Source organism: Eriocheir sinensis, chromosome 19 (assembly GCF_024679095.1).
Source record: "Eriocheir sinensis breed Jianghai 21 chromosome 19, ASM2467909v1, whole genome shotgun sequence".
In the NCBI taxonomy this organism is placed as follows: Eukaryota; Metazoa; Arthropoda; class Malacostraca; order Decapoda; family Varunidae; genus Eriocheir; species Eriocheir sinensis.
In genome coordinates, this window is record NC_066527.1 from 9,062,672 (window position 1) to 9,074,259 (window position 11,588).

The 11,588-nt window shown below is 41.6% G+C and overlaps 2 protein-coding genes across 2 annotated transcripts in view; one reads left to right on the plus strand and one right to left on the minus strand.

Moving 5' to 3' along the window:
* The window catches only part of LOC127000662 (uncharacterized), a 146,036-nt gene extending 142,836 nt beyond the window's left edge, over positions 1–3,200 (plus strand). The window contains exon 8 of the transcript XR_007754375.1: positions 2,819–3,200. The gene's annotated coding sequence lies outside the window, so the exon portion shown is untranslated. The remainder of the gene's footprint in view (positions 1–2,818) is intronic.
* LOC127000666 (V-type proton ATPase 21 kDa proteolipid subunit c''-like) overlaps positions 45–11,588 on the minus strand; it is a 33,284-nt gene continuing 21,740 nt past the window's right edge. Inside the window, exon 7 of the mRNA XM_050864649.1 lies at positions 45–1,618. Coding sequence (XP_050720606.1) covers positions 1,586–1,618 — 33 coding nt within the window. The 3' untranslated portion in view covers positions 45–1,585. The remainder of the gene's footprint in view (positions 1,619–11,588) is intronic.

Consider the following 11,588-nt stretch of genomic DNA (forward strand, 5'->3'; position numbering starts at 1 on the left):
AACTATGAATGGTCTTTGATAACAATAATAATAAAAAATGAATAGTTCCTGATGGATACGTTTATTTTCTCACACTTCAAGACTTGGCTATATGTACAAGGGTCACTCACTGAAGAGACGGAGATACAGCTTTTATATAACAGACACCATGAATGCTGACTAATAGAGCTTCACCTTAGTCCAGTATTTACAGGTATGACACACTATTTAAGTATACACACACACACACACACACACACTTTTAATTATGGTGTTTTAGTTTTTAACATTTTATCTAATATATTCATCTTTACCAATAGTGTAAGTAAATATATATGCTAAATTTTCAACAACCTTTGCATCATAATCAGTGACAATAATAACAAAATAGCTGTCTTTTCAAGGGGCACAAGTGGTAGAGGATTTAAATAGATAGCACTTTATTTTCTTATTCAATTTTTGTTGCATGTAGTAGTAACAGCAGCAGTAGTAGTAGTAGTAGTAATGGTAATAAAAGTGTAGTAAAGTAAAGTAAGGTATTCATAGCAGTGCCCAGAACTGTACAATTACTTACTGATAACCCTGAAAATAAATTAAATCATACTTTACAATATACTATTTATAAACAAAGTCTAATAAGGTTCTTCATTTTATACACACACACACACGCACACACACAGCTGGGGCATGGATAGAATAGGATTGTAATAATTTGTGCCTCAGTATTATGGTACAGACAGACTCAATAGATTCAATGGATTAGCAACAACAGCAAAAAAATATAATATACGGTATATAATGATTATTCCCCCGCCACCCGCCTCACCTTCATTATTTTACTGTAACATCACAACCAAAAGAGGGAGAATGTAGTTCTTAAACACAAACTTCAGAGAAAACACCCAGCATGGTCTGCAAGAGAAGGCAAATGCATGTAATACCAAGTGACTTGACACACACAACTCTATTGCCATCACAAAAAATTAAGATGTTTCTGTAGCAGTCATGGGCTGGTAAGTGGCCTGTGGTACCTAGATATGAGTGGCAATATATCTTGGAGGTTTATTGATTTCCAGGTGATAACTGTCAGAGTCACATTTTTATATCAAGTAATTTTGCACTAATCTATGCAATGAATCTGCTCATGACACAATCGCTTCTTTGCATTTTTAACTTAATTGATCTTTTCTTACTTATTAAAATAAATTAAGTAAAATGTCAAAATAAACAGCTTCCTTTACCACCTTACTCATTAACATGTCAGTTTTCAAAGACTTTTAAAATTTTGAGAAGAGGTACCTGGAAAAAAAAAGATGTAACCCCTAGTAGTATATTTTAGTAATACTGTATTTAGTAGCTGCTGCAGTATCAGTGATAATGGTGGCAGCAGAAGTGGACATAGCAGTAGTTGTAGTAGTCGTGGTTGTGGTAACTCTGATCCTGTTGAATTTGCACAAGTTTCCCTGTTGCTGCAATCCACATCATCCATTTCATTTGTTCAGTGTTCCCCCTTGATGGGTGTGGAATGCTTGGGTGGGGGCGGGGCGGGGAGGATGTGGGTGTGTCTGGCTCGTCCACCCGTCTGCCCTCTCTCTCTGCTGCACACTTACACCTTGTCACCCATCTTGGCTTTAGATGTCTGGAAGGAAGAAAGAGAGTAAGGGATGAATTTATGGTTCAATTTTCCTTCAGGTTTTCATATTACTTTTCTTACTAATGTTGCTCTATTAACCCGTGGGCTTTGGCTATGGGAAAGCCGAGAAGTGGCCGAGAAACGACAAAATCACACTGCATTTTGAGACTAAGAAAACAGCATGGAAAGTACATCAGAGTACTAATTTCATAACCATAAAGCCGTTAAAAATATTTATTTTTACTCAAACTCCATTCTTTTTGGGTGGTGTTTGTTACAAAATAAAGAGTCGTGACGCTTGGCATCAAGCTGAGAGTAGCTTGTTGTCTTCTATAGAGAATTTGACAAGTGATTACTGTATGGATAGCTAATTCAGTATGCCATGACCTTACAGCACCACCTATGACAAAAAAGCCCACCTCAATATCACTCACCCACCACAATGACCTAGGGCATTCATGGTGGGTTGCGCTATGCCACCACCGCCTATAATTAGCTAGAACTAGGGGTTTTATGGCGAACCCTTTTTAGGGTCCACCGTAGCACAGCCACGACTCGTGAAAGCTCTGAAAAGGGTCTGCCGATGTTCTCGGGTTAATGTATCTGGTACAAGTTTTATTTACCCTTCTTAATTGTTATAGCTTCCTTTAAACGTCTGGCTTCAGTTGTAAGTTTTCTTCATATTTTTGTTTTCATTTTCAATTCTGCTTTGTTTTCAAGTTTTCTTTCTTGTTTTGTTTATGTTTTGTTTACATTCATATTGTTAAGAGTGTTTAGTCTTAAAATGCTTTGCTCTATTCTTGATATTTACTATTTTTTCTGCTTTCTTAATTTTTTGTTTAAGAGATTGTGCATAAGTCGAGGTACAAAACATACGAGCTTGATTCATTTCTGTGGAAATGCAAATAGGTAAGAAGTGGTTAAGAAAGTACACACCCACACCCACACACCTGCATGATGCCCACGATGAGTCCGAACAGACCAATGGCGCTGGCGAAGATCTCAACGATGAGGATACGCATGAGCATTCTGACACAGGGTATAGTGAGATAAACATCCAGATTATTAAAAACCCTCTTTTTACATTAACGATCTTTGTGTAGTAAAAAATATTATTAAAACTAAGGGATTATTCATAGAGCGTGTGATGGGGTTGAGGGGCAGGAAATAGAACTGACTCAGGTGCTTATTTAAAACTCTTGTCAGGTGTGTCATATCAATCTGTCATGCTGTAAGGGTGGTCATTTTTTTATAACCAGTACATAAGTGAGATTAAGTAATAATACCATTGTCATGTCATCATCGTTGTAGTAGTAGTAGTAGTAGTAGTAGTAGTAGTAGTAGTAGTAGTAGAAGTAGTTGAATAAGAAATGCAGAACAAAATGCAATAGCTGTAGTGTTTAAAAAATGGTGTTTAGGATTAAAGAAGAAATCAGCTAGAATTTGTGAAACCTGTATGTTGTCATTGCACACAAGTAGAACTCTAAAGTAATACTAGTCATTATACCAGGGAATGATGTGACAAGTACGTAGTTATGATAATGTATGTACACGTGTGGAAAGCAGCTATAAAGATTATTGTTCTTATTGTGCATTCATTTTATATCCTCACTGGTTCCTATAATTGCTTAAGTTCTGCACACTTAGTTTGTTTCTTCCACATCCTTCACAGCCTCACATCCCAGTCGGCAGAAACACAGCCTGTACACCCTGACTCTTTAGCTACCCTTTCCTTGCCTTCCCCACACACAGGTACACACACTTAGGGCAGAAACACAGCCTGTACACCTTGACTCTTTAGCTACCCTTTCCTTGCCTTCCCCACACACAGGTACACACACTTAGGGCAGACACACAGCCTGTACACCTTGACTCTTTAGCTAACCCTTTCCTTGCCTTCCCCACACCCCGGTACACACACTTAGGGCAGAAACACAGCCTGTACACCTTGACTCTTTAGCTACCCTTTCCTTGCCTTCCCCACACACAGGTACACACACTTAGGGCAGAAACACAGCCTGTACACCTTGACTCTTTAGCTACCCTTTCCTTGCCTTCCCCACACACAGGTACACACACTTAGGGCAGAAACACAGCCTGTACACCTTGACTCTTTAGCTACCCTTTCCTTGCCTTCCCCACACACAGGTACACACACTTAGGGCAGAAACACAGCCTGTACACCTTGACTCTTTAGCTACCCTTTCCTTGCCTTCCCCACACACAGGTACACACTTAGGGCAGAAACACAGCCTGTACACCTTGACTCTTTAGCTACCCTTTCCTTGCCTTCCCCACACACAGGTACACACACTTAGGGCAGAAACACAGGCTGTACACCCTGACTCTTTAGCTACCCTTTCCTTGCCTTCCCCACACACAGGTACACACACTCAGGGCAGAAACACAGCCTGTACACCTTGACTCTTTAGCTAACCCTTTCCTTGCCTTCCCCACACACAGGTACACACACTTAGGGCAGACACACAGCCTGTACACCCTGACTCTTTAGCTACCCTTTCCTTGCCTTCCCCACACACAGGTACACACACTTAGGGCAGAAACACAGCCTGTACACCTTGACTCTTTAGCTACCCTTTCCTTGCCTTCCCCACACACAGGTACACACACTTAGGGCAGACACACAGCCTGTACACCTTGACTCTTTAGCTACCCTTTCCTTGCCTTCCCCACACACAGGTAGACACACTCAGGGCAGAAACACAGGCTGTACACCTTGACTCTTTAGCTACCCTTTCCTTGCCTTCCCCACACACAGGTACACACACTTAGGGCAGACACACAGCCTGTACACCTTGACTCCTTAGCTACCCTTTCGTTGCCTTCCCCACACACAGGTACACACACTTAGGGCAGAAACACAGCCTGTACATCTTGACTCTTTAGCTAACCCTTTCCTTGCCTTCCCCACACACAGGTACACACACTTAGGGCAGAAACACAGCCTGTACACCTTGACTCTTTAGCTAACCCTTTCGTTGCCTTCCCCCACACACAGGTACACACACTTAGGGCAGAAACACAGCCTGTACACCTTGACTCTTTAGCTAACCCTTTCGTTGCCTTCCCCACACACAGGTACACACACTTAGGGCAGAAACACAGCCTGTACACCTTGACTCTTTAGCTAACCCTTTCCTTGCCTTCCCCACACACAGGTACACACACTTAGGGCAGAAACACAGCCTGTACACCTTGATGTAATGGCCCGAAATGTACTACAATTGTAATATGGTATTTTTCCCCATGTAAATAGAGTTAACCTGGGATGTTTGCGCAACCAGTTATATATGTATGTGGATTTCTCATGAGAGAGAGAGAGAGAGAGAGAGAGAGAGAGAGAGAGAGAGAAAGAAGGAAGTACACAAGAGAAGGAGAAAAATGAGAGTTTGAGAGAGAGAGAGAGAGAGAGAGAGCGAGAGGGAAGAGATGGGGGTTGAAACAAAGAGGCCTGTTGTGCTCTCATATCTCCCCTACAATCTGTAGTGTCAACAAAATTCAGAGGTGTCAGAGGTCAAAACAGGGTATCGTTGCCAAAAGTGGTCAATCTGCCTTCTTTTAATTATTGCGGGAGAACGGTAAATATTTATAATGGAAATAAAATACCAGTGACCTTAATTGGAGGCCTACCAAGGAAATCTCAGGTCTCAAGCAGGCCTACCCCGCGACCAGTTTGTCACTTCGTGACGTCACACCAAGGCATTTTGGGGCCGAGACTAACGCCCCTTCCTCGCAGTAGGTTGTGGGAGCGAGCTCATTCTCACGAGCGACATCGCCCCTTTCAGGTGCGCCAAAGGCAAGCCTGACAGATGGGAAGCTGGGCGTCGCCCAGACCAAGGCCAACATGCAGCAGTAAACACTTTTGAAGCTGCGTTGTGGGGGATTGCCTGTGGCAGGGTGTGTGAAGAGAGGAAGGAAGGAGAAGGCCAAAAGGGTGGTATGTGTGTCGTTCTCAGGGGTAACAATGGATAAGCGCAAACACTCACTAGTTTTAGTTGGGACTTAATTAAGGTGTGGAATGGTGGAGTCTGTGTTTCCCCGTGTGGGTGGAAACAGTTATTATGTTGGTGCTACTTATTGCCATGTGTGCATGTTAGTTTAAGGTGTTAATGTTAACCTGTGTTCATGGTATTTACAAATGTAATTAGTGATGTAAGATACGTAAGCTAACCTCTAATAAGTGGACCCTGTCCTATGACCCTTAGTTCACCATCACAATCTCTAAACAATAATTACCTCAAGTAACTTTCTTAAAGTCGTGTTACCTATATTACTTGGGCAGGTGATGATCCTGTGTGCAGTAAAGATGCCTCATAAGACTGGGTGAATAAACTACTAATTTTACTCTGTGGTTTAAATGATCAACAATTAATTCTACTTTGAGGTATAATGTATAATAAACCTACATAACTAATTAAAAGAGTGCCCATGTACGGCACGACATTGACTCTAGCTAACCCTTTCCTTGCCTTCCCCACACACAGGTACACACACTCAGGGCAGACACACAGCCTGTACACCTTGACTCTTTAGCTACCCTTTCCTTGCCTTCCCCACACACAGGTACACACACTCAGGGCAGAAACACAGCCTGTACACCTTGACTCTTTAGCTAACCCTTTCCTTGCCTTCCCCACACACAGGTACACACACTCAGGGCAGAAACACAGCCTGTACACCTAGACTCTTTAGCTAACCCTTTCCTTGCCTTCCCCACACACAGGTACACACACTCAGGGCAGACACACAGCCTGTACACCTTGACTCTTTAGCTACCCTTTCCTTGCCTTCCCCACACACAGGTACACACACTCAGGGCAGAAACACAGCCTGTACACCTTGACTCTTTAGCTACCCTTTCCTTGCCTTCCCCACACACAGGTACACACACTCAGGGCAGAAACACAGCCTGTACACCTTGACTCTTTAGCTACCCTTTCCTTGCCTTCCCCACACACAGGTACACACACTCAGGGCAGAAACACAGCCTGTACACCTTGACTCTTTAGCTAACCCTTTCCTTGCCTTCCCCACACACAGGTACACACACGCAGGGCAGAAACACAGCCTGTACACCTTGACTCTTTAGCTACCCTTTCCTTGCCTTCCTCACACACAGGTACACACACTTAGGGCAGACACACAGCCTGTACACCCTGACTCTTTAGCTAACCCTTTCCTTGCCTTCCCCACACACAGGTACACACACTTAGGGCAGAAACACAGCCTGTACACCTTGACTCTTTAGCTAACCCTTTCCTTGCCTTCCCCACACACAGGTACACACACTTAGGGCAGACACACAGCCTGTACACCCTGACTCTTTAGCTAACCCTTTCCTTGCCTTCCCCACACACAGGGATAAAGAGGAACTGAAATCAGTCAAAGACCTGCTCAAGAACCTAAATGATGAAGAAAGGCAGAGTATCGAGGAGGAAGTAGACGAGATTTATAGAATGGGTCCATTTATTGAAGGGAAAACAAGACCAGTTAAGTTAAAACTAAAATCACAAAAGGCAGCCTTAGACATATTATACAGAACAACTAAACTAAAAGAAACGGAAGGATGTAAGGATATATATATATATATATATATATATATATATATATATATATATATATATATATATATATATATATATATATATATAAAGAAAAAAAGAAATGAAAAAGAAAGGAAGAAATGGAATGAATTACTGGGAGAGACAAAAGTAAAAAATAACGCAAGATCTGAGGAAGAAAAAGAAACATTTTTTTGGAGAATTTCGGGGGATCGAATCAAAAAATGGTTCATAAGGGAGAAGAGAAAGGGGAGCGAAAACTATATAAGAAAGATACAGAGAGGGGAATAAGAATAATGTACACAAATGGAGATGGGTTGATCTCTAGTAAATTAGAGCTGCAAGATTATCTAAAAGAGAGGGATCCCATGATAGTTTGCCTAACTGAAACTAAACTAAAAGAAAACATCCAAATTGAGTTAGATGGAAGATATAATGTGTGGAGGAAGGATAGAATGGGCAAAGGCTTAGGAGGAGTGGTGATAATGATAAAGAAAGAGTTATTAGTAAAATCAATAGAATATGGAGAAGGAAAAGCAGAAATAGTGAGTGTAAGCTTGGAAAACAAGAATAGAGAAAGGATGACGATTGCAGTAACATATGTACCACCAAAAACTACATCATGGAGTAAAGAAGATTATGAAAACATGATTGATGACACCATACAGAGTTTGAGGAGATTACTTAAGGCAAACAAAGGAGTAATACTAGTTGGCGATTTCAATTGCAAAGAGGTTGACTGGGATAGGTTTGAGAGCAATGGTAGTGATGTGGCATGGGGGAATAGATTCTTAAATTTAATGATGGAAAATTTGATGATACAAAGGGTGAAGGAAAGCACTAGATATAGAAGAGACGACGAACCGGCAAGACTGGATTTGATGTTGACAAGGGAAATTCACATGAAGGATGAATTGAGGTATGATTGCCCCTTGGGAAAAAGTGATCACATGCTCATAGAGATGGAAATGGAGGAGGGAGGAAGGGAGCAAGACGAGACTTATAGAGGCGATAGATTAAACTATAGGAAAGCAGAGGAGGAAACCCTCAAGAAGTTTTTTGGTGAAATGGATTGGAAAGAGTTAATGAGTACAAGTGAAGTTCAAGGAAAGTATGATATTTTCATGAAGGCGTACAACACAGGTGTTATGAAGTTCGTACCAAAATACAGACCGAGGGAGAGGGCTAAAAAGGACTGGTGTAATGCAAGATGTGCAAAGGCAAAAGAAAAGAGAGACAAAGCGTGGTCAAGATTGAAAAGAAACAAAAATCAAAGAAACAAAGAAGACTTTAAGGCAGCGAGAAATGAGTACGTGAAAGTGAGAAAGGAAGAAGAGAAAAGATATGAAAAGGATATTGTGGAAAAGTGTAAAGAACAACCTAAACTATTTTATAGATTTATAAATGGAAAAATTAAATCAAGAGAAACAATTGAAAGACTGACTGAAGAGAATGTAGAGATAGAGGATCCCAAAGGCATGGCGGAAGTATTTAACAAAAAATTCCAGCAAGTGTTTACCAAAGAATCGTTATTTAACCCGTGGGCTTCAGCTATGGGAAAGCCGAGAAGTGACCGAGAAACGACAAAATTACACTGCATTTTGAGACTAAGAAAACAACATGGAATGTACATCAGAGTACTAATTTCATAACCATGAAGCCGTTAAAAATATTTACTTTTACTCAAACTCCATTCTTTTTAGGTGGTGGTTGTTATAAAATAAACAGTCTCGTGACGCTTGGCATCAAGATGAGTCACTTGTTGTCTACTATAGAGAATTTGACAAGTGATTACTGTATGGATAGCAAATTCAGTATGCCATGACCTTACAGCACCACCTATGACAAAAAAGCCCACCTCAATATCATTCACCCACCACAGTGACCTAGGGCATTCATGGTGGGTTGCGCTATGCCACCGCCGCCTACAAGTAGCTCGAAGTAGGGGTTTTATGGCGAGTCCTTTTTAGGGTCCACCGTACCACAGCCACGACTTGTGAAAGCCCTGAAAAGGGTCTGCTGACGTTCTCGGGTTAATGAACCACAAGAAAACAACTTAGATGTATGTATGGAAGAGATCAAAATAGATAAAAAGGAGATAAAAAAACTATTGGGGGAATTGGAAGAAGGGAAGGCCGTGGGACCTGATGGAGTTTCAGGTTTTATACTTAAAGAGTGCAGAAATGAGTTAGTCGGCCCAATATATGACATCATTAGGTGCTCAGTAAAAACTGGCACAGTGCCTTGGGAGTGGAAGAGGGCAGATGTGGTACCTATATACAAAAGTGGAAAAAGGAAGAACCCCTAAATTACAGACCGGTGTCTCTGACCAGCGTAGTATGTAAAATATGTGAGAAATTAATAAAAGAACAATGGATGAGATTTCTAGAACATAATCTAATCACAAACAATCAATATGGGTTTAGGAAAGGCCGCTCATGTGTGACAAACTTGCTGAGCTTTTACTCAAGAGTGACGGACAAATTACAGGAAAGAGACGGATGGGTGGATTGCATTTACCTAGACTTAATGAAGGCATTTGACAAAATTCCACATTCAAGACTGCTGTGGAAACTAGAAAATAAAGGAGGATTGAGAGGGAAAATGAAGTGCTGGATGGAAAGCTACTTAAGAGGAAGAGAGATGAGAACCGTGGTTAAGGACACTAGATCGAAATGGGGAACGGTGGAAAGTGGAGTGCCCCAGGGGTCGGTTTTAGCACCAGTACTCTTCCTAGTCTTTATTAATGATATGCCAGAGGGAATAAACAGCTACATAAGCCTGTTCACAGATGATGCTAAACTGCAAAGACATATAAGAAACAGTGAAGACTGCAAGGAGCTGCAAGAAGACCTAAACAAGATTTGGAAATGTAGTCAGAAATGGGAGATGAATTCAACGTGAAGAAATGTCATGTTATGGAAATGGGAAAAAGTGTAGAAAGACCAAAATGGACATATAAAATGGGAGATGGTGAAATATTAAAGAAAGTAAATGAAGAGAGAGACCTGGGAGTAAAAATGCAACATTATATGCAACCAGAAAGTCATATAAATCGGATCTTCGGTGATACATATAACATGGTGAGAAATATAGGTATAGCATTCCACTACATGGACAAAGAAATGATGAAAAAATTAATAACTACTATGATCAGACCTAAACTAGAATACGCAGAAATAGTGTGGTTTCCACATATGAAGAAACACATAAAAAAAACTAGAAAGAATACAGAGGATGGCAACAAAAATGGTTCCAGAACTGGAGGGACTGACATATGAAGAGAGACTAAAGGAAATGGACTTGCCAACACTAGAACAAAGAAGAGAAAGAGGAGACCTAATACAAATATATAGGCTATTGAGTAAAATGGAAGAAGTAGATAACGAGAAATTGCTACTAAGAGAAGAACCTTCCAGCAGCAATACTAGAGGACAGTAAAAAGTTGAGGAAGGGAAGATGCTCAAGAGACATAAAGAAATATAGAGCTTTGGAACAGACTAAGTGAAGAAATAGTATCAGCAAAGAGTGTGCAGAGCTTCAAGAAAAAGTTGGATAATTATAGATACAGAGACGGGACCACACGAGCGTAAGCCCAGGCCCTGTAAAATTACAACCAGGTAAATACTCAGGGCAGAAACACAGCCTGAACATCTTGACTCTAGCTAACCCTTTCCTTGCCTTCCCCACACACAGGTACACACACTCAGGGCAGAAACACAGCCTGTACACCTAGACTCTTTAGCTAACCCTTTCCTTGCCTTCCCCACACACAGGTACACACACTTAGGGCAGAAACACAGCCTGTACACCTAGACTCTTTAGCTAACCCTTTCCTTGCCTTCCCCACACACAGGTACACACACTTAGGGCAGAAACACAGTCTGTACACCTTGACTCTTTAGCTAACCCTTTCCTTGCCTTCCCCACACACAGGTACACACACTTAGGACAGAAACACAGTCTGTACACCTAGACTCTTTAGCTAACCCTTTCCTTGCCTTCCCCACACACAGGTACACACACTTAGGGCAGAAACACAGTCTGTACACCTTGACTCTTTAGCTAACCCTTTCCTTGCCTTCCCCACACACAGGTACACACACTCAGGGCAGAAACACAGTCTGTACACCTAGACTCTTTAGCTAACCCTTTCCTTGCCTTCCCCACACACAGGTACACACACTTAGGGCAGAAACACAGTCTGTACACCCTGACTCTTTAGCTAACCCTTTCCTTGCCTTCCCCACACACAGGTAGACACACTCAGGGCAGAAACACAGCCTGTACACCTAGACTCTTTAGCTAACCCTTTCCTTGCCTTCCCCACACACAGGTACACACACGCAGGGCAGAAACACAGCCTGTACACCTTGACTCTTTAGCTAACCCTT